Source organism: Oncorhynchus kisutch, linkage group LG4 (genome assembly GCF_002021735.2).
Source record: "Oncorhynchus kisutch isolate 150728-3 linkage group LG4, Okis_V2, whole genome shotgun sequence".
Lineage (NCBI taxonomy): Eukaryota > Metazoa > Chordata > Actinopteri > Salmoniformes > Salmonidae > Oncorhynchus > Oncorhynchus kisutch.
This window is the reverse complement of record NC_034177.2, coordinates 45,817,640-45,845,482: the sequence shown is the minus strand read 5'-3', so window position 1 is coordinate 45,845,482 and position 27,843 is coordinate 45,817,640. Positions and strand designations below refer to the sequence as shown.

The window sequence follows — 27,843 nt, the reverse complement described above, 5'->3', positions numbered from 1 at the left end:
GACAGCGAGCCATAGAGGGAGATAGAGGGCTATTAGACGACCAGGACATTCATTCTGGCCACACGGCTGTGCCACAGCATAACAGAGGTCATCCAAAGAGGAGGCAAATTGATTAAGCTGTCAGCACCAATGAGAAAGAGCATGTTAAGAGATTTATGTCTCTCCTGGGACAGGCCTCGTAACACACACATCAGTATGTATGGGCAGCCCTGCCCTGACTGCCGCCTTTATAGCGACTGCTCAGACAGCCAGGGCACAGAGAGGTAAAGAGATGGCCCGGCCTCAATGGCCAGACAGCACAGCACACATCAGGCCACGGCTAAATCTGGCCAGAGCTGCCTTGGAGAGGGTGGGGAGACGGACGGACAGGGGGGGGGGGAGTGGATGCTCTTTGGTCTCGACTAAATGAACGCTGATAGCTGTGGCCTTATGACTGATGTGGCCCGTGGGGCATTTATCAACCTGCCTGGACAGCCTAGGCTACACCGTGGCGCAGGTCTCTCTGGAGGGTTCAACCCAGGGCTGCTGCTGCCTACGGGGGACATTAACTACGTACAAAACACTCCAGATTGATGCTTCCCTTCTGACCAAAGATGCATTTCACGGTTCGAGTCATTCCAGTCCTAACCTAAAGTCTCTGGCGTATAAGAGGCACATGAGCTCCGTTCCTTTCTTAATGGTCCTGGCGAGAGAGGAAAAAAAAATTCAGGGTGAGGTTCTCTTCTGCACTGTTCAACCAATCCAGTAAATGTGGAGTTAAGATGCAGTGTCCTCTGTTAAACTCCAGGCACTCCTTCCATTTCCCCCTGATGCCTCTGGACCAGCCTCTGGACACACTTTCACATCGAATAATGTGAGCTTGAATCAGGCACATTTTGTATAGTGTGGCTTTCAACAAAATGAAAACATCAAACTCACACACTGCCAAGTTCAATTCAAATGCAAATTTGATTTGTATGGTCTCGTTACATATCAGCATTTCTGTTAAACCCCCCCCACTGTGCGATAGCAAAGGCCTGCTGACACAGCTCTGCACTGCGTTGCTCACAAACAGCCAATTCATATTGACTGCACCTATATATTTCCCTCCAGGCTGGGTAACACTGCCTTCTCCAACCTTGTGACTCAAAGCTGAGCCTGTTCTGTGTTAGAACTGGATCCTACCGCTGACACCAGTGCACAGATTAATCCTGCGTTTTCCCCCGGCGTCTCTCTCGATCCCAGCAGAGCAGACAGAGATGAGAGGAGAACAATGAGCTGTGCTGCTCAATACAGGAGCCTGTAAGAGACAGGAAGTGGAGGGGGGGGGGGGGGGGGGGGGGGGGCAGGCTCCGGGCCGGAGGACTCCATTAGCCGGAGCAGGGGGAGCAAGAGCATCACCTCGTTGTGGGGGGGGGGGGGTGGCTTGGGAAGAAAGTACACAGATACATCTCTATGTTGTCATACCATCAGAGGATTCACAACAAGACAAAGACCAGAAATGGGGACACACACACACAGAAGAAACAACAACCTTAGCGTCCCCCAGTTTAATCCTGGACAAAAATTATTTTAAAGTGCCCACATAGGCCTAAACATAGGCCTAAATAGCGCGACCAAGTAGACATGAGATAAGATCAGATGAGATTCAACTCTGCGTGCCTGTCATCACTAGGCTAACTGATAGTCTACCTCTGGCCACTGCTGTTGTCTCGTGTTGGGGAATGATCCATCAGGACGTGCGGAGCTCTGGCTGCCCGGACTCTGGCTGTTAAAAAAAAAATACAATAACGCTAGGTCCTGTCCTGCATGCCTGGGCCCTCTGCTTTAAGAGGCCAGTGGCAGCTTGATCGTGATTGATGGCAGAGTAAATAAAGCACAGTGCCTGCTTTAGAGCATGGTGTGTCGGGGGGTATACACACGGGTGCAATCCTTCATTGCTAGGGCTAGCATTTTTGCAGACCCCCCCCCCCCCCGACAGGCAGGCAGACATTCAGCAGATAAAGCCCTGCAATAACAGCCACTGTCTGGACTTGCTGCTATCTGATCATCACCTCACTCTCTGTCATTACACCCACACGCACAGTACACACATGTAGGTGTGCACACACACACAGCGTACACACACGCAAATGCAAACACACATTTCTGATTTTCCAAGCATAGATCTGACAACGTCCTCTTGTTAAATATGCCAACCTGTACAGTGTACATCGTCTTGACACGACAAGCCACGTGTGTCATTGGTTGGAACTTTTATCAGCATGTGAGCTTGGTGACCTGTCAGCTGAACCGAACACAGAATGCAGACATGGGCCAGACATTTTTCGCTCTAAAACAGTGCCCCAGCCGCACCCCTAGCTTCAGGTTATTTATGAAAGGGGTCAGGTCAGCCAGTAATGCACTGCCTCGCGAGTCCCTCAAGTCTCTCCAATCTAAAAGGGCTACTGGAATCTTCAAATATTAATCCACTCGGTCAGGACTATCTGTGGGTAGTAGCACTAGACTAGAAGTGAGGGGCATAGGGCTGTGTACGGCTGTAATGTTGAACAGCTCTCTGCTGCTGTGTTACTGAGAGGGAAATTAAGGGCCCGGGGATTTCCTGTCTGTCTGCAATGGCATAGGATGCTACATACCTGGTAACATACTCTGTCAGTCACAACACTGACATGAGGAAGCTAAAATGGTAAAATGCTGCATTTTCTCTGTGTAAAGCCTACCATCTCCCGTTTCTCTCTATCGCCTGGCCTGGACAGATGGTCTTAGCTTCTAGCAAACACTAGTCACACTACATTTGACGGTGTCGTGTACTCAGCCAGGCTTGTTGTGACACTGCACTGGTGGTCCAGTTAACCACTCAACCCCACTGAGTAGGCTAGCTGCATCTTCCTCAGTCTGAATGTCACCTGGTAGTACGATCAGCTTTTCTGCATTCATTCATTTGCTAGTCATTGAAGCCTGGGAGTGATCATCAGTAGTCTACACACACCACAGAGGGCTACACACACACACACACACACACACGTCGTCTCATCCAAGGTCTCCTCTACCGAGATGGCTCTGGACGACCCTGGTTAGTCAAACGAGCCGCATAATTCATTGTGGTAAAGGGCACCGCACTGGTTGGTTATTTCACAGATCATTACATTGTGGTGCTAGACGGAGGCTGTTAAAGCACTTGTGATGTCACTGTAAAATTCTGGATCATGTTGCGGTAACAAGGCTCTGGCTGGCTCCTGGCGGGGGCAATAGCAAGGCCTCTTACCGCTGACTGACACATACAGGGACTGAGGAGGGGCAGGCTCACAGAAACACTTCACTAGAGAAAATCGTGTCAGTGGTGGGATTTGCCCCTAACACCTGAACATCATTCAACCTGGACACAAAGGCCCTAGCCATCCGAATCCACTGTGGCCTTGTGGTAGGCTGGAGTTCATCCAAAATGGTAATCCTCTGAATAGAGGGCAGGCGTCTCCTCCTCTCGTCGGTGGGTGTTCATCCCACTCCTAATCTCGGCCACTTATTGTCTGCCTGACCCACTCTTCACTCTGCCCCTCCCCTCCCTCCTTTCCTTCTCTCTCCCCCCACCACCACCCTTATGTCACCTTCGTGGCAACCTGACCCCTCTTCCTGTGCACAAGTTTGCCCTGCCTGCCTGGCGCTGTGTGAGAGCCTCCAGCGCTGGGCTGCAGTCAGCCAGAGCAGGACAATGCACTGCTGAAAGATCTGAGGAGGGTAGCGGACACGAGCAGCTAATTAACACTGACGTGCAGCTTGCACCTCCGGGTCAAAGGTCACTTCACAATCAGTGATGTCAGCATGTAAGGCCTCGCAGGGGCCTGTAGGGCGGAGTAGAGCAGCATTTCAACACCTCCCCAGTGAAAACCAACACTCCCAGAGCATAACCATACAGTCCCTTGTGGTTTTGATTTTGGGGAAGGAGAACAGACCGTGGTCTATTTTCCCCAGGTTCTCACGTTACTGCTTCTTCCTCTGAAGTGATGGATCTTGTGGAACAGTCCACTCGCCAATGGACAGACGGACATTCAAAACTTGACCAAACCCGCTGCTATCCCAAAGGCACTTCTTTTACACATTGTATTATTACATTATCATATCCAGCTATATTCTGGAAAGTCTTTATTGAAAAGGTGAGGTGAAGTATTTTGTCAGAAAACTAGGGCTGGGAATTGCCAGGGACCTCACGGTATGATATTATGGCATTTTTTTTTGTGCTGATATGATATGTATTTGCAATTCTCATGATTCTATATGTTTTACGATTCGATACTGCGATTTTAATGCGGTTTCCAAACATATTGCTCACAACATGTCTTCCGCAGAGAGACAAGAGAACATGAGAGAATTTGTTTTGATCAATCATCGAAAATAAGTGCTGAAAACACGTTGGCTCACTATTTTAAAAAAGAATACGGAGAACAAGCTATAGGATGAAAAATAGGAGAGTTTTGGCAGAGGTGCAGACGACTAGCGCTAGCTAACGCTACCTAGCAAAAAAATCCTAATAATTCCAAATAATATAATAAGTCATACTGTGTGAGGTAATTGTTCTCAGACAAGTTGTTGTGGTGACAGGATTAACACATTGAGGGGTAACAGGGATTTCCACCAAGTGATACTGAGAGTTGGAACCTCATTTCAGATATGCCCTTTATTTCCTTGCATAAAAACACCAGGGTCATTTGAGGCTATGCTCGCATACTGTTGCCGATTAGTCAGGCAGCTTATCCCATTCCCATCTATTCATCTGCTACACAGATGGACAGGGAAAAAAAGCCACACATGACATTAAGACAATGGCCATTCAACCAGTCAATAAAGTACATTGCTAGCCCAGCATGAGTGTCCATGTGAGAGATGGAGCTTGCATTAACCTCACAGCTACGCTGTCCTCACTGACCCACACACCCAGTGGAACTGATTTAAATAGCAAACACACTGAGGATGATACACACACACGGCTGTGCCACGGTTTCTATGGAAACAGAGAACCACACCTTCTTTGTGGCTCTGCCTGGCGGGCTCTCACCCGATGTGAACCCAGAGGTCACATGACCAATGTGTCCGCAGTCATAGGCGGATTAGAGGAAGTCTTAGCATTTCTAAAGCCATACTCAGGCTGCCACTGTCACCTTGCTGCCTATAGCAGCTCAGCTCCCTTTGCCCTCAGTCACACTGACACACACACATAGAACGCTACTAGGTATATCTGCCATGAAAGGAGGAGGTATTAGCTGTTCAATGCTACTAGGAGATATGGAACATTTCAAGTAAACGTTGTAACATTTTAGGCTTCAAAGGATACTTCAGGATTTTGACAATGAGGCCCTTTATCTACTTCCCCGGAGTCAGATGAACTAGTGGATACCATTTGTATGTCTCTGTGTCCAGTATGAAGGAAGTTAGAGGTAGTTTCGCCAGCCAATGCTAACTAGCGTTAGCGCAATGACTGGAAGTCCATGGGTATCTACTAGCATGCTATCTGACTCTGGTACACTATAAAATATAAATGCAACAATTTCACTGGGTTACAGGTCATATAAGGAAGACATTTCAGTTGAATGCATTCAGTTGTACAACTGACTAGGTATCCCCCTTTCCCTTTTAAGTAAATCAGTCAATTGAAATAAATTAGGCCCTAATCTATGGATTTCGCATGACTGGGAATACAGATGTACAGTTGAAGTTGGAAGTTTACATACACTTAGGTTGGAGTCATTAAAACTTGTTTTTCAACCACTTCACAAATTTCTTGTTAACAAACTATAGTTTTGGCAAGTCGGTTAGGACATCTACTTTGTGCATGACACAAGTACTTTTTCCAACAATTGTTAATAGACAGATTATTTCACTGTATCACAATTCCAGTGGGTCAGAAGTTACATATACTAAGTTGACTGTGCCTTTAAACAGCTCAGAAAATTCCAGAAAATGAGGTCATGGCTTCTGAAGCTTCTGATAGGCTAATATACATCATTTGAGTCAATTGGAGGTGTACCTGTGGATGTATTTCAAGGCCTACCTTCAAACTCAGTGTCTCTTTGCTTGAGATCATGGGAAAATCAAAAGAAATCAGCCAAGAACTCAGAAAAAAAATGTGTAGACCTCCACAAGTCTGGTTCATCCTTGGGAGCAATTTCCAAACGCCTGAAGGTACCACGTTCATCTGTACAAACAATAGTACGCAAGTATTAACAACATGGGACCACGCAGCCGTCATACCGCCCAGGAAGGAGACGCGTTCGGTTTCCTAGAGATTAACGTACTTATGTGCGAAAAGTGCAAATCAATCCCAGAACAGCAGCAAAGGACCTTGTGAAGATGCTGGAGAAAACAGGTAGAAAAGTATCTATATCCAGAGTCCTATATCGACATAACCTGAAAGGCCGCTCAGCAAGGAAGAAGCCACTGCTCCAAAACCGCCATAAAAAAAGCCAGACTACGGTTTGCAACTGCACATGTGGACAAAGATCCTACTTCTTGGAGAAATGTCCTCTGGTCTGATGAAACAAAAATAGAACTGTTTGGCCATAATGACCATCGTTATGTTTGGAGGAAAAAGGGGGAGGCTTGCAAGCCAAAGAACACCATCCCAAATGTGAAGCACAGGGGTGGCAGCCTCATGTTGTGGGGGTGCTTTGCTGCAGGAGGGACTGGTGCACTTCACAAAATAGATGGCGTCATGAGTGAGGAAATTTATGTGGATTTATTGAGGCAACATCTCAAGACATCAGTCAGGAAGTTAAAGCTTGGTCACAAATGGGTCTTCCAAATGGACAATGACCCCAAACATACTTCCAAAGTTGTGGCAAAATGGCTTAAGGACAACAAAGTCAAGGTATTAGAGTGGCCATCACAAAGCCCTGACCAGCTCTGTCAGGAGGAAGGGGCGAAAATTCACCCAACTTATTGTGGGAAGCTTGTGGAAGGCAACCTGAAACGTTTGACCCAAGTTAAACAATTTAAAGGCAATGCTACCAAATACTAATTGAGTGTATGTACATTTCTGACCCACTGGGAATGTGATGAAAGAAATAAAAGCTGAAATAAATCACTATTATTATTATGACATTTCACATTCTTAAAATAGTGGTGATCCTAACTGACCTAAAACAGGACAGTTTTTTACTAAGATTAAATGTCAGGAATTGTGAAAAACTGAGTTTAAATGTATTTGGCTAAGGTATATGTAAACTTCCGACTTCAACTGTATCTGTTGGTCACTGATACCTTAATAGAAAAGTAGGGGCGTGAATCAGAAAACCAGTCAGTATCTGGTGTGACCACCATTTGCCACATGCAGCTCAACACATCTCCTTCGCATAGAGTTGATCAGGCTGTTGATTGTGGCCTGTGGAATGGTGTCCCACTACTCTTCAATGCTGTGCAAAGCTACTGATATTGGCAGAACTGGAACACTCTGTCGTACGCATCGATCCATAGCATGGCAAACATGCTCAATGGGTGACATGCCTTGTCAACAAAAACCCTCAAACTTTTACAGATGCAAAATTGAGAGCATCCTGTCGGGCTGTATCACCGCCTGGTACGGCAACTGCATTGCCCACAACCGCAAGGCTTTCCAGAGGCATCACCGGGGGCAAACTACCTGCCCTCGCTCATCCACATATTTATATCTACATATTCTTATTCCATCCCTTTACTTAAGATTTGTGTGTATTAGGTAGTTGTGGAATTGTTATTTATTACTTGTTAGATATTGCTGCACTGTCGGAACTAGAAGCACAAGCATTTCGCTACACTTGCATTAACATCTGCTAACCATGTGTATGTGACCAACATTTTCAGCTTCCAGGAATTGTGTACAGATCCTTGCGATATGGGGCTGTGCATTATCATGCTGGAAATACCTTGACTTTGTTGTCCAAAACCCCACCGCCATCACATGAGGTGATGGCTGCGGATGAATGGCACGACAATGGGCCTCAGGATCTCGTCACGGCATCTCTGTGCATTTAAATTGCCATAGATAAAATGCAACTGTGTTTCTTGTCCGTAGCTTATGCCTGCCCATACCAAAACTCCACCACCCCCATGGGGCACTGTGTTCACAACGTTGACATCAGCAAACCCCTCGCCCACACAACGCCATACACGCTGTCAGCCATCTGCCCGGTACAGTTGAAACCGGGATCCATCCGTGAAAAGCACACTTCTCCAGCGTGCCAGAGGCCATCAGTGGTGAGCATTTCCCCACTGAAGTCGGTTATGACGCCCAACTGCAGTCAGGTCAAGACCCTGGTGAGGATGACAAGCACGCAGATGAGATTCCCTGAAATGGTTTCTGACCGTTTGTGCAGAAAATCTTCGGTTGTGCAAACCCACAGTTTCATCAGGTGTCCAGGTGGCTGGTCTCAGACGATCCCGCAGATGAAGAAGCCAGATGTGGAGGTCCTGGGCTGGCATGGTTACTCGTGGTCAGTGGTTGTGAGGTCGGTGTGACGTACTGCCAAATTCTCAAAAACAACATTGGAGGCGGCTTATGGTAGAGAAATAAACATTAGATTCTCCGGCATCAGGACATTCCTGCAGTCAATTGCATGCTTCCTCAAAACTTGAGACATTGTGTTGTGTGACAAAGCTGCACATTTTAGACTGGCCTTCTATTGTCAACAGCACAAGGTGCACCTGTGTAATGATCATGCTGTTTAATCAGCTTCTTGATATGCCACACCTGTCAGGTGGATGGATTATATTGGCAAAGGAGAAATGCTCACTAACAGGGATGTACACAACTTTGTGCACATAATTTGAGAGAAACAAGTTTTTTGTGCATATGGAACATTTCTGGGATCTTCAATTTCAGCTCATGAAACATGGGTCCAACACTTTACATGTTGCGTTTATATTTTTGTTCAGTGTAGATAAGGGGCCTCATTGCAAAAATCCCAAAGTATCCCTTTAACTTTACCAGTTACGTTTGCAGACAGACATGCTTTGTGGCAAGTCTGTTGCACTGCTATCAGAAGTATCTAGGGGTCAAGGTCATGAACTACTGCCTTTGACAATCACCCCCCAAAAACAATTCATTTAGATGATTTCAGTCAGCATTGACCCTGAGACTTAGAGCAGGCCTGCAGTGTGTGTCAAGCCTGGCTGAGCTCTTTGTGGGCGGTGGGAATTACCTCTGTGATCACTAGGCTCAGAGGTAGCAGGGACCATCGTGGCCTGCGGGGAGGGCTGTCCCTAAGGGAGCGGGTCAGGCCCAGGGTTTGATCCGTACGCCCCAACAAAAGAACCAGGATGTGTCGGAACAAAAGGCCACTTCCTGCTGGAGAGGCTGGGAAATCGCCCCGGTAAAGATCACCCCAGAGCTGCACCAAAGACCTCCCATCATGCATCCTGTCGGCTGGTTCGCTCCCCTTCATGTCCCCGCCCCTCTTGCCAAAATAATAATTTTATTCAGCACTACTCTGTGACAAACACAGTTCTGCCCTCATTGTTGCTCTTTCCTCACGGCCTGCATTGTGAGAAACTGTCCACTATCACCAGGAAAACTAAAACCTTTGAAGTGGAAGATATAGGATTAAATCAAGCTAGGAGAGTTACCCTCAAGACAGGAAGGTTTGACACTGAGAATGAGAGTTGGGCTCAGGAAGCAAATATAATATAATACTGACTGAGCCAGGTTAAGGTATGAAGACCTAAAAGGACTACTTCTCACACGATCATCAGCATAACATTACACCTGGTCAGACTTTCATTGTCAGATGAGTCATACCTATTCAACTGGGGCTTGAGGAGACAAAAGCCCCATGACCTCTCTCCGAGACCAAACGTCCAGGGGCTGATGAAGAACAACACAGGCAGATGGAGGCGTGTGGTTGACAGAGAGATTATTAGCTCTGGGAAGGGGGGAAGAGAGCCTGTGAAAGGAGGTTGGTGTGTGCCAGCCAGCAGGGAGTTGTGATGGCCAGACAGGGGGTCAGGCAGACTGACACACAATGCCATGATTCCACTGCTCTGGCCCTCTCCAGCCACCCAGGGCCTCTGCACAGCTAGCCAGGCTGCATGTCTCTGTCCATCCTGCTGGGGAGAATACCAGGGGGGTGTAGTTTACAGTCGGTTATGTTTTGTAAGTGTAGCCTCTTAAAAAAAGGTCAATAAAGTGTCTTAGAAGAAGACATATTAAAAATGTGTCACTGGCACAGCATTAAAGAAAATTGTGAAGAATCATATGACAGGCCTGCAGCGAACCTCTTCACTTGCCTCATGAACTACCTCTGAGTCGGACTTCCAAATCTAAATCAGAGATCAGTCATCCCCTCGCAGACACTGTAGTACACTGAGTACACTATAAGTACATGTCTCCATGGCAGCCTGTAACATGTTAGGACATGCCACAAGTCTAGGACAGGACATGGCTGGGACTGACCCACACCCAACCAATCAGATGTGTGTCTCAGGCACTCTGTGTCTAACCAAAAACATGGAGTCCCCTGTCAGGATTCAGGACAACAAGGCCATGACCTCAATGAGGAAATGGTAAAAAGCAATAACGGATTTAGAACATAGAAGCAGTGAATACTCTGTAGAGTGTTTGATATCCACCATGGACACACACTAGACTCATTCAGGGTCTTGATAAGCAAGCAAAGCGAGTCACCACACACGTTCTGTCATCACCTCCACTGTATGTAAAGCATAAGGTATTTGAGCAACACAGCCAACTCAGGTACAGTGATCCGTGTCACTGAGGCCATATTATGCAGTAGTCTGTCATTCAGCGATTAGCCTCTAGAGCAGGGGTAGGGGCAAATAGATTCAGCCACGAGCCGATTGTTGTCGGAGTGAATGGTCAAGGGGGTCAGAAAATATAATAATTTAGACACTGCAAATTGACCACAACTAAACCCCAAAAAGAGATTATTTGTAAATAATAATTTCACACCTTAAATACATTGAGACATGAGACACGTCTCTTTTTATTGTGGTAATACTTGAACAAACTTCCTAAATTAAACACATTTTTAGCTGAATTCCTGTTGTTGTTTTTTTTACTCAAAAACTCAAATCTGACCTATAGTCACTGTAGAATAACACTGCATAACACTCATGATATTTAACCCAAGACAAGAGATAAACTTACCATGGTGCCCCGAATATTCGGAAACCCTTGACTGTAACCTCAGAGTCCTGCAGGTAAGTACAGTTTGAGAGGAGGGCCTGAACATCGTCAAAGTCCTCTGGTCTCAGCTTGGAGACGGAGGGAAAGCGATAGTAATCCTGCTTGACCAGCTCAGCCATGAAGTCCTTATCAAACGTCAGTTCATGGTTCCCTGCAATCACCACCTTGAATTCATACGGTAGACTCCCTGCAGGAAAGACGGAAACAGAAAGAATTGTTGAATATCAAATCAAAGTTTTAAATACTCAGAACACAACAGGTGTAGACCTAACCATGAAATGCTTACTTACAAGCCCTAAACCAACAACACATTTCAATGTAAATAGTCCGGGTGGCCATTTGATTAGTTGTTCAGCAGTCTTATGGCTTTGGGGTAGAAGCTGTTAAGGAGCCTTTTGGACCTTGACTTGGCGCTCCGGTACAGCTTGCCATGCAGTAGCAGAGAGAACAGTCTATGACTTTTTTGGCTTTCCTCGGACATCGCCTAGTACATAGGTTCTGGATGGCAGGAAGCTTGGCCCCTGTGATGTTCTGGGCCGTATGCACTCTTCCTCTGTAGCACTTTATGGTCAGATGCTGAGCAGTTTCCATACCAGGCGGTATTAAAACTGGTCAGGATGCTCTCAATGGTGCAGCTATAGAACTTTATGAAGATCTGGGGATCCATGCCAAATCTTTTCAGTGTCCTGAGTGGGAATAAGCTTTGTCGTGCCCTCTTCACGACTGTCTTGGTGTGTTTGGACCATGATATTTTTTTGGTGTTGTGGACACCAAGGAACTTGAAACTCTCGACCCGCTCCTACAGCCCCGTCGATGTGAATGGGGGAGTGTTCAGTCCTCCTTTTCCTGTAGTCCACGATAAGCTCTTTTGTGTTGCTCACGTTGAGGGATGAGGTTGTTGTCCTGGCACCACACTGCCAGGTCTGACGACCTCCCTATAGGCTGTCTCATCGTTGTCGGTGATCAGGCCTACCACTGTTATGGCCTCAGCAAACGCAATGATGGTGTTGGAGTCGTGCTTGGCCAAGCAGTCATTGGTTAACAGGGAGTAAGCACACATCCCTGAGGGGTCCCTGTGTTGAGGATCAGCGTGGCAGACGTGTTGTTGACTATCCTTACCACCTGGGGGTGGCCTGACAGGAAGTCCAGGATCCAGTTGCAGAGGGAGGTGTTTAGTCCCAGGGTCCTTAGCTTAGTGATGAGCTTTGTGGGCACTATGGTGTTGAACGCTGAGCTTGGATTGGTTGCCACCTTTCTAACAACTCAGTTAGTCAAATATCTGACCTGCTAGAGCTGCCGTGGTGAATTGTACGTGCTGTTATTGTGAAGTGGAAACATCTAGGAGCAACAACGGCTCAGATGCGAAGTGGTAGGCCATACAAACTCAGAACGGGACTGCCGAGTGCTGAAGCGCGTAAAAATTGTCTGTCCTCAGTTGAAACATTCACTACCGAGTTCCAACTGCCTCTGGAAGCAATGTCAGCACAATAACTGTTCGTTGGGAGCTTCATGAAATGGGTTTCCATGGCCGAGCAGCTGTACACAAGCCTAAGATCACCATGCGCAATGCCAAGAGTCAGCTGGAGTGGTGTAAAGCTCACCGCCATTGGACTCTGGAGCAGGGAAAATGTTTTCTCTGGAGTGAGGAATCACCCTTCCCCATCTGGCAGTCCAACGGACTGATCTGGGTTTGGCGGAAGCCAGGAGAACGCTACCTGCCCGACTGTAAAGTTTAGTGAAGGAGCAATAATGGTCTGAGGCTACTTTTCATGGTTCGGGCTAGACCCCTTAGATCCAGTGAAGGGAAATCTTAAAGCTACAGCATACATTGACATTCTAGACAACTATGTGCTTTCAACTTTGTGGCAACATTTTGGAGAAGGCCCTTTCCTGTTTCAGCATGACAATGCCCCCATGCACAAAGCGAGGTCCATACAGAAATGGTTTGTCGAGATTGGTGTGGAAGAACTTGACTAGCCTGCACAGAGCCCTGACCTCAACCCTATCGAACACCTTTGGGATGAATTGGAATGACGACTGCGAGCCAGGCCTAATCATCCAACATCAGTGCCCGACCTCACTTATGATCTTGTGCTGAATGGAAGTAAGTCCCCACAGCAATGTTCCAACATCTAGTGGAAACCCTTCCCAGAAGATTGGAGGCTGTTATAGAAGCAAAGGGGGGACCAACTCCATATTAATGCCCATGATTTTGGAATAAGATGTTCAATGAGCAGGTGTCTACATACTTTTGGTCATGCAGTGTATATATATTTACTGAAATAGAAAGTTGTCTAAGAAGAGGTTAAGGGAATGGTCCATGAAAGTAAAATGCCACAAATGAAAAGCTGAAGGCTTCTTGACCTCCTCAGATCACAGTAAACATTTTCCCTCTCTTACCAAAGAGCAATAACTGCAGATGAAGACCTTAGTTACCCAGTCAACGGATATCTATTAAAGTCAACAAGTGACATTTTAAACATTTTCATTTGACCTTAACTTTCTTGGAGATAAAGGTCCTTTGTCCCAGTTACTTCATCTATTACCACGCTAAGACAGTTCTGTATAGAGCTCAAACTGAAAGCTCAACTCCATTTTCTCTCGGCTGTAGGCTAAAATGAATTTGAAACTAAGGAGGACGGCAGTGTTTTAATAATGTGTGGCCTTCAGGGAAAATGACTTCTTCCTTTTCGTAGCTTCTTAATCTTAAAATGTTTTATTGCAGTAGTAAATATTAAATAAAGGTCAAAGCAGACATGAGAAGACCACATTAGACTAAACGCTGTTCTTGTAGTAACTTACAGATATTTACATTTGATCAAATCAAATCAAATTTTATTTGTCACATACACATGGTTAGCAGATGTTAATGCGAGTGTAGCGAAATGCTTGTGCTTCTAGTTCCGACAATGCAGTAATAACAAACAAGTAATCTAACTAACAATTCCAAAACTACTGTCTTATACACAGTGTAAGGGGATAAAGAATATGTACATAAGGATATATGAATGAGTGATGGTACAGAGCAGCATAGGCAAGATACAGTAGATGGTATCGAGTACAGTATATACATATGAGATGAGTATGTAAACAAAGTGGCATAGTTAAAGTGGCTAGTGATACATGTATTACATAAGGATGCAGTCGATGATATAGAGTACAGTATATACGTATGCATATGAGATGAATAATGTAAGGTAAGTAACATTATATAAGGTAGCATTGTTTAAAGTGGCTAGTGATATATTTACATCATTTCCCATCAATTCCCATTATTAAAGTGGCTGGAGTTGAGTCAGTGTCAGTGTCAGTGTGTTGGCAGCAGCCACTCAATGTTAGTGGTGGCTGTTTAACAGTCTGATGGCCTTGAGATAGAAGCTGTTTTTCAGTCTCTCGGTCCCAGCTTTGATGCACCTGTACTGACCTTGCCTTCTGGATGATAGCGGGGTGAACAGGCAGTGGCTCGGGTGGTTGATGTCCTTGATGATCTTTATGGCCTTCCTGTAACATCGGGTGGTGTAGGTGTCCTGGAGGGCAGGTAGTTTGCCCCCGGTGATGCGTTGTGCAGACCTCACTACCCTCTGGAGAGCCTTACGGTTGTGGGCGGAGCAGTTGCCGTACCAGGCGGTGATACAGCCCGCCAGGATGCTCTCGATTGTGCATCTGTAGAAGTTTGTGAGTGCTTTTGGTGACAAGCCGAATTTCTTCAGCCTCCTGAGGTTGAAGAGGCGCTGCTGCGCCTTCTTCACGATGCTGTCTGTGTGAGTGGACCAATTCAGTTTGTCTGTGATGTGTATGCCGAGGAACTTAAAACTTGCTACCCCCCCCACTACTGTTCCATCGATGTGGATAGGGGGGTGTTCCCTCTGCTGTTTCCTGAAGTCCACAATCATCTTCTTAGTTTTGTTGACGTTGAGTGTGAGGTTATTTTCCTGACACCACACTCCGAGGGCCCTCACCTCCTCCCTGTAGGCCGTCTCGTCGTTGTTGGTAATCAAGCCTACCACTGTTGTGTCGTCCGCAAACTTGATGATTGAGTTGGAGGCGTGCGTGGCCACGCAGTCGTGGGTGAACAGGGAGTACAGGAGAGGGCTCAGAACGCACCCTTGTGGGACCCCAGTGTTGAGGATCAGCGGGGTGGAGATGTTGTTGCCTACCCTCACCACCTGGGGGCGGCCCGTCAGGAAGTCCAGTACCCAGTTGCACAGGGCGGGGTCGAGACCCAGGGTCTCGAGCTTGATGACGAGCTTGGAGGGTACTATGGTGTTGAATGCCGTGCTGTAGTCGATGAACAGCATTCTCACATAGGTATTCCTCTTGTCCAGATGGGTTAGGGCAGTGTGCAGTGTGGTTGAGATTGCATCGTCTGTGGACCTATTTGGGCGGTAAGCAAATTGGAGTGGGTCTAGGGTGTCAGGTAGGGTGGAGGTGATATGGTCCTTGACTAGTCTCTCAAAGCACTTCATGATGACGGAAGGGAGTGCTCAGTTACCTTAGCTTTCTTGGGAACAGGAACAATGGTGGCCCTCTTGAAGCATGTGGGAACAGAAGACTGGTATAGGGATTGATTGAATATGTCCGTAAACACACCGGCCAGCTGGTCTGCGCATGCTCTGAGGGCGCGGCTGGGGATGCCGTCAGGGCCTGCAGCCTTGCGAGGGTTAACACGTTTAAATGTCTTACTCACCTCGGCTGCAGTGAAGGAGAGTCTGCATGTTTTCGTTGCAGGCCGTGTCAGTGGCACTGTATTGTCCTCAAAGCGGGCAAAAAAGTTATTTAGTCTGCCTGGGAGCAAGACATCCTGGTCCGTGACTGGGCTGGATTTCTTCTTGTAGATCAGATTGCACAAAACAGTGATTAGCCTAGATAGAGGTTACATGTTACAGTATGATGAGTGTTACGAAACAGCATTGTGTGTGCATTAAAAAGAGCCACTTTACCTAGCCAATCGTTGAACTTCTTGACCTCAGAGGGTAGGCCCAGTTCAGTGAAGTCTCCAGTATGGAGCAGGATGTCCCCATATGGCATCTGGATCCCATCGGTCCTGGAGTGTGTGTCCGACACGCAGACGAAACGTGTATGACCGGAGGGCTTAGGGGTGTCATAGGGAATGGGCTCCACCCTGTCATCGAAGAGGGACAGCATAATCAGTTTCTTAGCTTGTATCAAATTATTAAAGCAGCCCTGTGTCAATCAATTTTTTTTAAATGCCCATGAAATCCATCAGTTTAAGCCAAAGATGAAACTATTTTTATTCAAAAAATGGCAGTCTTCCGCATCTACGATGGTAGGTGGCCAGGCTACATTGGTGTTTGTCAGACCATGATACATCTCGAAAAATCAGTTCTCTCACAAAAACGTAGAGTCTGAATGGTTTGGCCTACAAAGTAATATAAAGAGTTCACTTATATCTCCTAGACATATACAGTTTTGAAGTGTCTGTCCTTCCTTATGATTGAGTTTTTGTCTTTTTTTGCCATTTATGAATGTGTTATACATTGCGTTTCTATGGGCTATATTGTAGTAAAGACCAAAGTCAACATTTTATCCCCCCCCAATAAGTAATATATCTAAATGGGTCCTAAAATTCAAAATCAAATAACTAATTCCATGTGTTAGCTTCGTTGAAACACACCCCCCGAACGGCTTAGACTTTGAAGTGAAGCTAGTGCAGGTCCCTCATCCCTTAGCCTCTTGCCAGACTGAGGCAGCCAGGCTGTGACTGCGAGGTCATGTGGGATTTGGGGCTGGCAGGGCTAGACAGGTGCCAAACTGTGATGCATGGAATGAAGCTGGCAAATGAGAGATTAGGCTGCCAGCTTCAATGAGTCACCCGAGGCATTTTAATGCAAACCTCCAAAACATCCAGGAGGTTATTCAGAACTTCATACTCCTGCCCTGTCAGATATGAATAAATGGGCGTACCTACGGTGCCTCCGGGAAAGTATTCAGACCCCTATACTTCTCCCACATTTTGTTAGTTACAGCCTTATTCTAAAATGAATTAAATAAAACAATTTCCTCAGCAATCAACACACAACACCCCATAATGACAAAGCGAAAACAGGTTTAGAATTTTTTTGCAAATGCATTAAATCAGGAAAACAGACATACCTTATTTACATAAGTATTTATACCCTTTGCTATGAGACTCAAAATTGAGCTCCGGTGCATCTGGTTTCCTTTCATCATCCTTGAAATGTTTCTACAAATCGATTGGAGTCCACCTGTGGGGAAATTCAATTGATTGGACATGATGTGGAAAGGCAAACACCTGTCTATATAAAAGGTCCCACAGTTGGCAGTGCATGTCAAAGCAAAAACCAAGCCATGAGGTCGAAGGAATCGTCCGTAGAGCTCCGAGACAGGATTGAGTTGGAGCACAGATCCAGGGAAGGGTATACTCCTCAATGCCATCAGAAGAATCCCGGAACATAGTAAGTCTCTTATTATTATTGGTGTCCTTAAGTAGTAGTTTCTTTGCAGCAATTTGACCATGAAGACTCCGATTCACTCAATCTATTCTGAACAGTTGATGTTGAGATGTGAATGTTACTGGAACTCTCTGAAGCATTTATTTGGGCTGCAATTTCTGAGGCTGGTAAATCTAATGAACTTATCCTCTGCATCAGAGGTAACTCCGGGTCTTTCTTTCCTGTGGCGGTCCTCGTGAGAGCCAGTTTCATCATAGCACTTGACGGTTTTTCAACTGCACTGTTTTTTAAATGTACCGTATTGACTGACCTTCATGTCTTAAAGTAATGATGTACTGTCGTTTCTCTTGGCTTATTTGAGCTGTTCTTGCCATAATGTAGACTTGGTCTTTTACTAAATAGGGCTGTCTTCTGTAAACCACTCCAACCTAGAAGCAACAAAACTGATTGGCTCAAACGCATTAAGAAGAAATTCCACACCTGTTAATTGAAATGCATTCCAGGTGACTACCCCATGAAGCTGGTTGAGAGAATGCCAAGAGTGTGCAAAGCTGTCAAGGCAAAGGGGGGCTACTTTGAAGAATCTCAAATATATTTTGATTTGATTAACACTTTTTTTGGTTACTACATGATTCATGTGTTATTCCGTAGTTTTGATATCTTCACTATTATTCTACAATGTAGAAAACAGTAAAAAATAAAGCAATATCCTGGGATGAGTAGATGTCTCAAAACGTTTGACTGGTACATCTATGAAGAAGAAAACATAAATTCATGTGAAGAGCTGCATCTGCTCTTCTCCTGTGCGTTTGGTAGCTGAGCGAGCTGGTGATCCTTGTAGTAGTTTTCTGCCGTCTGTAGCTAGCGTTAGTTTTCATTTCAGACCAATCAGCTTTTTTAAAAGCTAAATATCCCAAGGAGGTGTGCTATTGTTGGGTGAGATAATACCCACCAGGATGGGCTTACGACTCATTTGTGGCCCAAAAACATGAAGCTAGCTTTGAAGTGGGACCGGTTTGTACAGTTGAAGCAGATTGGAGTAAGGGAACCGCGGGCACGTCTACTGTGTGGGATGCTCATTTCAACCCGGAGGACTTCGAAGGCTATAACCAGTGGAAGGCAGGATTCTGAATGAGACTCCGACTGAACCCAGGTGCTGTGCCGAGCGTGATTGTGAAGCCTGTAGCCCTACCGGTACATCGCAGGTGTCAGCAGTGATGGAGATAAACTGGGTAAGTTCAATGTGGTAATAAATTATATCTATACATAATCTAGCGAAGATTTCTAGATTGTTATATCTAGCTAGCTAACGTTCATTATAAGGTTGCTACCTGTATACTAGTAATGTTACAAGTAAGGCTACACCGCCTGCAATGTTTTTTGACAAGCAAACTTTCTCTGCTAGCTAGCAAGCTTATCAAATGGTGAATGTCGACACATTGCTGGGATTGAAATATAGGAGCCAGACAGCCACCTCTCAAACTTTCCCAGAAAATGTTCCATATGCACAAAGCTTATTTCTCTTCAATTTTGTGCACAAATATGTTTACATCCCTGTTAGTGAGCATTTCTTCTTTGCCAAGATAATCCATCCACCTTCTATGGGGTGGCATATCAAGAAGCTGATTAAACAGCATGATCATTACAAGTGCACCTTGTGCTGGGGGCAATAAAAGACCACTTTAAAATGTGCCGTTTTGTCACACAACAAAATGCCTCAAATTGAGGAAGCGTGCAATTGGCATGCTGACTTCAGGAATGTCCATCAGAGCTGTTGCCAGACAATTGAATGTTAATTTCTCTACTATAAGCCGCCTCCGTTATTTTAGAGAATTTGTCAGTGCGTCCAACAGGCATCACAACCGCAGACCACGAACCACGCCAGTTCAGGACCTCCACATCTGGCTTCTTCACCTGCAGTATAGTCTGAGACCAGCCACACGGACAGCTGATGAAACCGAGTAGTATTTCTGCCTGTCAAAGCCCTTCTGTGGGGAAAAACTAATTCTGATTGGCTGATCCTTTACCCTCCAAGGCCCACCCATGGCTGCACCCCTGCCCAGTCACATGAACTCCATAGCCTAATTTATTTATTTCAATTGACTGATTTCCTTTATGAACTGTAACTCAGTAAACTCTTTGAAATTGTTGCATTTATATCTCTGTTCAGTATTTTTTAGACACATGTCAATTGCATTGCATACCAAAATTGTCCACCAAAAGTTTGCTGGCTAGCTAGGTCAAGTAGCAAGCAAGTTAGTTATTTCACTTTTAGCGAGTTAGGTAACGACCAAACCATCTAGATAATATAACATTATTACAGATACTAGCTATATTATTTAATACTGCCTGTATGCTGTGATAAATGATAGCTTGGCTTTATATAAATACTGAACAAAAATATAAAATGCAACATGTAAACTGTTGGTCCCAATATTTCCATACGTGCAAAAAAGCTTCTCAAATTTTGTGCACAAATTTATTTACATCCCTGTTAGTGAGCATGTATCCTTTGCCAAGATAATCCATCCACCTGACAGGTGTGGCATATCAAGAAGCTGATTAAACAGCACGATCATTACACAGTTGCACCTTGTGCTGGGGATGAGAAAAGGCCAAAATGTGCAGTTTTATCACACAATGCCACAGATGTCTCATGTTGAGGGAGCGTGCAATTTGCATGCTGAATGCCCACCGGATCTGAATTTATTTCAATTGACTGATTCCCTTATATGAATTGTAACTCAGTAAAATCTTTGAAATTGTTGCATTTATATCTCTCTCATTTATATTTTTGTTCAGTGTACATTACGCATTAAGCTGATACAGTGCCTTGAGAAAGTACTCACGACCCTTGACATTTTCCACATTTTGTTTTGTTACAGCTTGATTTTTTTTTAAAAGCACTCACACATCTGAGCCATCTTTGTTGCAGAAGCATGGTAAAAATTGAATAAGATGAGAAAAAAAGATGCAAAAAGCCTTATAAAGAGCAGTGATACTAGCAAGAACAGTGTGCGTTTCTTCTTTTTACAGCCTGAATTTAAATATAGATTTTGTGTCACTGGCCTACACACAATACCCCATATTATCAAAGTGTAATGAAGTTTTTTGACATTTTTACAAATTAATTTCAAATGAAAAGCTGAAATGTCTTGAGTCAAGTATTCAACTCCTTTGTTATGGCAAGCTTAAATAAACTCAGGAGTCACAAGTCACATAAGTTGCATGGACTGTGTGCAATAATAGTGTTTAACATGACTTTTGAATGAGTACCTGATCTCTGTACCCCACACATAGCTATCTGTAAGGTCCCTCAGTCGAGCAGTGAATTTCAAACACAGATTCAACCACAAAAGACCAGGGAGGTTTTCCAATGCCTCACAAAGAAGAATACACCCAGTCACTAAAGAAACAGGAGTCCTTCCTAACTCAGTTGCTGTAGAGGAAGGAAACCGCTCACGGAATTCGTCATGAGGACAATGGCGACTTTAAAACAGTTAAGAGTTCAATGCCTGTGAGAACTGAGGATGGCTCAACAACATTGTAGTTACTCCACAATACTAACCCAAATGACAACGTGAAAAGACGGAAGCCTGTACAGAAAAACACATTTCCAAAACCTTCATACAGTTTGCAATAAGGCACTAAAATAAAACTGCAAAAAATGTGGCCTGAATACAAAGCGTTATGGTTGGGGCGACTCCAACAACATCACTGAGAACCACTCTTAATATTTGTAAACATGGTAGAGGCTGCATCATGTTATGGGTATGCTTGTCATCAGCAAGGACCAGGGAGTTTTTAGGGTAAAAATAAACAAAATAGAGCTAAGCACAGGAAAAATCCTACAGGAAAACCTGGTTCAGTCTGCTTTCCAACAGACACTGGGAGATAAATTCACCTTTCAGCAGGACAAAACCTAAAACACAAGGTCATATATACACTGGGGATGCTTACAAGAATACATTGAAATATTCCTGAGTGGCCTAGCTACAGTTGACATAAATCTGCTTGAAAATCTATGGCAAGACTTGAAAACGTCTGTCTAGCTTTGATCAACAACCAACCTGACAGAGCTTGACATTTTTTTCAAAGAATCATGGGCAAATATTGTACAATCCAGGTGTGCAAAGGTCTTAGATTTACCCAGAAAGACTTTAGCAAAGATTGCTAAAACATGTTTTCACTTTGTCATTATGGATGAGGCTTCTCTACACCTTCGTGTGTAGTCTCTGTATCTCCCCAGTCTGAAGTACCAGTCGCATCATCTGCATTGGGACCAACTGGACCGTGTCATAAAGGCACACTGGTGTCATTCTAATGCCACATACAAGAAGCATTGGTGAGTCATCATCTTATATCTCTGCCCTAGTTACATTGGATTGGATATTTTGTTTCTTTGTCTTCTCATATGTCACATGTATACTGCTCACCTCAACTCCAGGCAGTTATTGTGAAAAAGCTGTCAATACCAATAAGTTATAAATCATAAAACCTGAGAAGATTTAATTTGTGCGCACATACTGAAATATGTCTAGGATGTAAAACAATTCAACACTATGGCACAGTCCTAATTTGTGCAATGCACATTGATTGGATAAGATGAAGAGATGGACCTGGGTTTGGAGTAGGAGAACATCTATGGCAATAGAGAGGACATGGAGGATGAGGAAGGTGATGTGGTCATTGGGTGAGTAGTGGTGTACATATTTTGAATTGTCAACTTTGTTTGCCCTACAGCGTCCATAAAAATGTCTGACATTTTATTCACGCTCAAGGAGTCAGGCTTCAGCCAGTCCGTACAAGGAACATATGTTTGTGTTCCAGTCAACTGATGAAGATTTTCCAAGTCTGTTGGGTTCCAGCATTGTTCCTGTACCCAAGAAAGCAAAGGTACCTGATCTAAATGACTATCGTCCCGTAGCACTCACTTCTGTCATCATGAAGTGCTTTTAGAGGCGAGTTAAGGATCAGATCACCTCTACCTTACCTGACACCCTAGACCCACTTCAATTTGCATACCGCCCCAATAGAGCCACAGATGACGCAATCGCCATCGCACTGCACACGGCCCTATCCCACCTGGAAAAGAGGAATACCTACATCAGAATGCTGTTCATTGGTGTTGAATGCTGAGCTATAGTACCCTACAAGCTCATCACTAAGCTCGGGGCCCTGGGTCTGAACCCCTCCCTGTGCAACTGGGTCCTGGACTTCCTGACGGGTCGCCCCCAGGTGGTGAAGGTAGGAAACAACACCTCTACTTCGCAGATCCGCAACACAGGGACCCCACAAGGGTGCGTACTCAGCCCTCTCCTGTACTCCCTGTTCACCCATGACTGCGTGGCCATGCATGTCTCCAACTCAATCATCAAGTTTGCAGACGACACAACAGTAGTAGGCCTAATTACCAACAATGACGAGACAGCCTACAGGGAGGAGGTGAGGGCCCTTGCGGAGTGGTGCCAGGGAAATAACCTCTCCCTCAATATCATCAAAATGAAGAAGATGATCGTGGACTTCAGGAAACAGCAGAGGGAGCCAGCCCCTATCCACATTGACGGGACCGAAGTGGAGAAGGTGAAAAGATTCAAGTTCCTCAGCATACACATCACTGACAATCTGAAATGGCCCACCCACACAGTGTGGTGAAGGTGGAGCAATAGCGCTTCTTCAAACCTCAGGAGGCTGAAGAAATTCGGCTTGTTTCCTAAGACCCTCACAAACGCACAATTGAGAGCATCCTGCTGGGCTGTATCACTGCCTGGTACGGCAACTGCACCGACCGCAACCACAGGGCTCTCCAGAGGGGGGTGCGGTCTGCCCAATGCATCACCGGGGGCACACTGCCTGCCCTCCAGGACACCGACAGCACCTGATGTCACAGGAAGGCCAAAAGGGTCATTAAGGAGAACAACCATCCGAGCCACGGCCTGTTCACCCAGGCTATCATCCAGAAGGCGAGGTCAGTACAGGTGTATTAAAGCTGGGGCCGAGAGACTGAAAAAGAGCTTCCATCTCAAGGTTATCAGACCGTTAAATATCCGTCACTAGCCGGCTACCACCATGTTAATCAACCCTGCACCCTGCTGTCCGATGTACATAGACTCACTGGTCACTTTAATAATGGAACACTTGTCACTTTAATAATGTTTACATACTGCTTTACTCATTTCATATGTATACAGTGGGGCAAAAAAGTATTTAGTCAGCCACCAATTGTGCAAGTTCTCCCACTTAAAAAGATGAGAGGTTCTGTAATTTCCATCATAGGTAAACTTCAACTATGACATACAAAATGAGGGAAAAAAATCCAGAAAATCACATTGTAGGATTTTTTATGAATTTATTTGCATATTATGGTGGAAAATACAATCGGATTTCTGACCAATTCAATCGGACTTGTGGTGCGGAGAGTCCAGAGACTACATCATCAGCCAGAGTAACAGCTCTTAACGTCACGCAGATCTGCAGGTCGCGCAACCATGTGAGTGAATAGTTCAGCCAGCCTATGATCAGGAGGGTGCCAGCAGGCAATCTGCTCCTTTCTGCTGCCATTTTGGTGTCAGGTTGTATGCCGACCAAAGTCCTCTGAATGCTCGGCATGATGGGAGTGGCCACCATTCACCGCAGCACAGTCTTCTGTCACCAGCAAAACCACCTTGAGCCAGCAGTCCTCAAGACATGGGATGTCGAACAGTGGCACCTGTCGAAACTCTCCAGGAAATGGGTGGAGATCTGGTCTTGGCAACAGATGGAAGGAGTGAGTCCCGCCCCCTCCTCTCTCAACATAGTGTGTAGTCTTGCGTTAAGTGATACTACTTTTGTCTGAATAAGCCTACTTGTCACATTTCTTTTGGCTGTGTTGTCTAACTGTATGTCTATTTTGCGTTCATACAGCCAAATTCCCTTCTGCTAGCTGAAAGAACCGAGTATTTTTTCAACGGGCCGTGTGTGTGTGTGTGTGTGTGTGTGTGTGTATATATATATACACACACACACACACACACACACACACACACACATATATATATATATTTATTTATTTTTTACACACACACACAGACACACACATACATACATACATACATACATATATTCAACTGACTGGGATGTTCTGTCTGTCTGAACTGACTGGGATGCGTCACCACCATCAAGAGACAGGATTGTTTTATCATATTGGTAATATGCTATATCATAATGATTCAAAGCCTAAACGATTGTCAATACTTGAGTAACATAGAAATAGAAAATTGTCTTTCTGGAATGACAGATACATTTTTTTAATGACCCATGACATATATTTTTACAACTTTTAATAAAAAAGGTAAAAACGGGTTTGAATTGTTTTTATGGTAACTTGAAGCCTGTGTAGGGCATGCTCTCGTCATTTGGGAACCTATTTCTTATTCTATTGACACCAAACGCTAGATAGCCCCAATTCCAGCTGATGAACTGCCTGCGGGAAATGTGTCTGAACTTTCTAAAAAGACAGGGAAAGAAATGTGCTACTATTGGTAAGGGGAGTGGTGTAACGTCATTTTGATTTCATTATTGCATTCGACTAGTGGGGGTTATATTTATAGATTAACTAACTCGTGTTGAGTATGGACTGTCTGCATCATAGACTCCATGGGAATACACCCGTTGCATGAGCACCGACAACAAGTTATTTTTATGTGGTTCAGCCATAGTTACAAAGGAAGTGACATTATAGGGTGTATTCTCAGTAGCAAACTAGCTTGCCATATTACCAATCAACCTTCCCCAGAGGAAACAGAGTTCCTGCTATGCTCGAGTCGCTGCTTTTGTCTGACATTTCATATCTGGAGGAAGTTTCCTCTGCAGTGATATGCTAGCTGGCAAGGCTAGTTAGCTGGCTAAAATAGCTAGGCTTCTCACATCGGAGGTGCCTCTCTCACTGGCTCTCATTTTGTTTGGTAGCTAACTCAGCCGACAGTCCTTACAATGATGGGCCCCAGCCGTCAATATGTAAGTCTCCGCTCTCTTTACTTTAAAAAAAAATCTGCTGGAGCATTCTGTTTTCGTTGTGGGTTACTACCTGTGCTTGCTGATCTTCACTGTTGTAGAGTTAGCTGGCTAGGCTATCTAGCCAGCTAAATATAGCTAATGCTAGTTTGCTGGCTAAGATAACATTAACTGCATATAACATACTTTGATAACTGGTTTGATCGTGGTTGTGTTTTTCAACAACGTTTGTTTACTTTAATGTAGCTGTAAGCTAGGTATTGATAGCAACTGTCTGACTCATGAAGTAGGCTGGTAGGGCTAACATTAGCAGGCTAGGTGGCTAGTAACCTTGTAAGCTTATTTGTAACAATAGATTCATAACGTATTTGCTTGTCAGTTGGCTGAACATTCGATTGAAACCAGTAGTCATGGGTGCAAACTATTTGGTTTAATTTGAAGTTCTCCATTTGAAGTTATTTTGGTTAGTGTCTACATTATAGGCTATAGGCTGGCTTGCCAGGTCCTCCATATTACATCACGCCCCAGAAAAGCATTTTCCAACATGACTCATAGCTAGGGCTGTGGCTGTCATGACATTTTCTCAGACGGTTATTGTCGTGCAAAAGTCTGCCGGTCTTACGGTAATTTACCATGAATTAACATAAACACATTTAGCACCTCCAGGTCTCCACACGTGTATCAGTGGCTTGTGTCTTTGGAACATCTACATTTAAAAAACTATAATAAATCTATTGAATATACACCATCACAATAAATCCATTATTTATTTTAGGTAGGTCTAAAGAAACATTTTCTTCATATTCATAATGTATTTCAAAAGAACAGAATATGAGTTGGCCTACTGTATGTTATCTGGCTATGCGCCATGCCATAGGCTTGTTCATTTAACCTTTATTTAACTAGGCAAGTCAGTTAAGAACAAATTCTTATTTACAATGACGGCCTACCCCGGATGATGCTGGGCAAATTGTGCGCCGCACTATGGGACTCCCAATCACGGCCGGTTGTGATACAGCCTGGATTCGAACCAGGGTGTCTGTAATGATGCCCCAAGCTCTGAGAAGCAGTGCCTTAGACCACTGCGCCACTCAGGTGCCATTTTTTTTAATAGTAAGAAGAATATAATTGAACTTAGCTGAATAAAATAGGATATTTTTCCCATTCCAGAGTGAGAGTGCTCGAATATGAAGAAGTGTCTATGTTGAACGCAAAAGTGATCATTTGAAACAGGTCCTATACACAAGACTTAGAGTTACTTGGCAACTTTAGTTGTGAATGATACAACACCTTAGAAATCAAAAGAAATAAGGGCTACCTGATGCGAATATAGGCTACTGAAGAAATTAGAGAATGTCACAAAAAATAGCTTGCGCTCTGTTCCTTACCTCAGGCTGCACAATGCTGTTCCCTCATTAAGTGATCCTATTTTCACCCATCAGACTATTCTTACATTTGATCTTGTCTTCCTTCACTAATATGTCAAATGAGTTTAGATTTAGAATGGCCCATTACCAAATTGTCAAGAACAGGGGAAAGACAAAAGACATGTCATCCCTGTGCACAGGTTCATCTGCCTCAACTGAAGCCCATTCTTGTGGGAAGCTGCTAAAGACAGCCATGTGCTAACAGTCAGTATCTAGATAACGTGTGTGAAATGCTTGATAATGAATGTGATATCAACAGAGAAGTATATTTTCTGGGTGATTTAAATATTGACTGGCTTTTATCAAGCTGCCCACTCAACAACAAAAAAATCTAACTGTAACCAGTGTCCTGTAACCAGTGTCCAGTGACCTGGTTCAGGTCGTCAGTCAAACTACCAGGCTAGTTACAAATAGCACAGGAATAAAAAAATTAAAAATCAACATGTATTGATCACATCTTCACTAATGCTGCTGAAATGTACCTTAAAGCAGCATCCAAATCCATAGGATGTAGTGATCACAATATAGTAGCCACATCTAGGAAAACCAAGGTGCCAAAGGCTGGGCCTAACAGTGTATAAGAGGTCATACAATAGATTTTGTAGTGATTCTTATGTTGATGTAAAGAATATTTGCTTGTCTGTGGCATGTAGTGAGGAGCAACCAGACGCTGCACTTGACACATTTGTGAAATTGCTTATTCCAGTTACTAATAAGCGTGCACCCATTAAGAAAATGACTAAAAATGGTTAAATCCCCTTGGATCGACGAGGAATTTTAAAATTGTATGGTTGAGAGGGATGAGGCAAAGGGTATGGCAAATAAGTCTGGCAGCCCTACC

General features: G+C 44.5%; 1 protein-coding gene across 1 annotated transcript in view; it reads right to left on the bottom strand.

Annotated features, from left to right (window-relative positions):
* LOC109888707 (metallophosphoesterase MPPED2) overlaps positions 1 to 27,843 on the bottom strand; it is a 46,268-nt gene that overhangs the window by 9,376 nt on the left and 9,049 nt on the right. Inside the window, exons 3-4 of the mRNA XM_020479881.2 lie at positions 16,090 to 16,271; positions 11,111 to 11,336 (exon numbers count right to left, since the gene is read on the bottom strand). Coding sequence (XP_020335470.1) covers positions 11,111 to 11,336; positions 16,090 to 16,271 — 408 coding nt within the window. The remainder of the gene's footprint in view (positions 1 to 11,110; positions 11,337 to 16,089; positions 16,272 to 27,843) is intronic.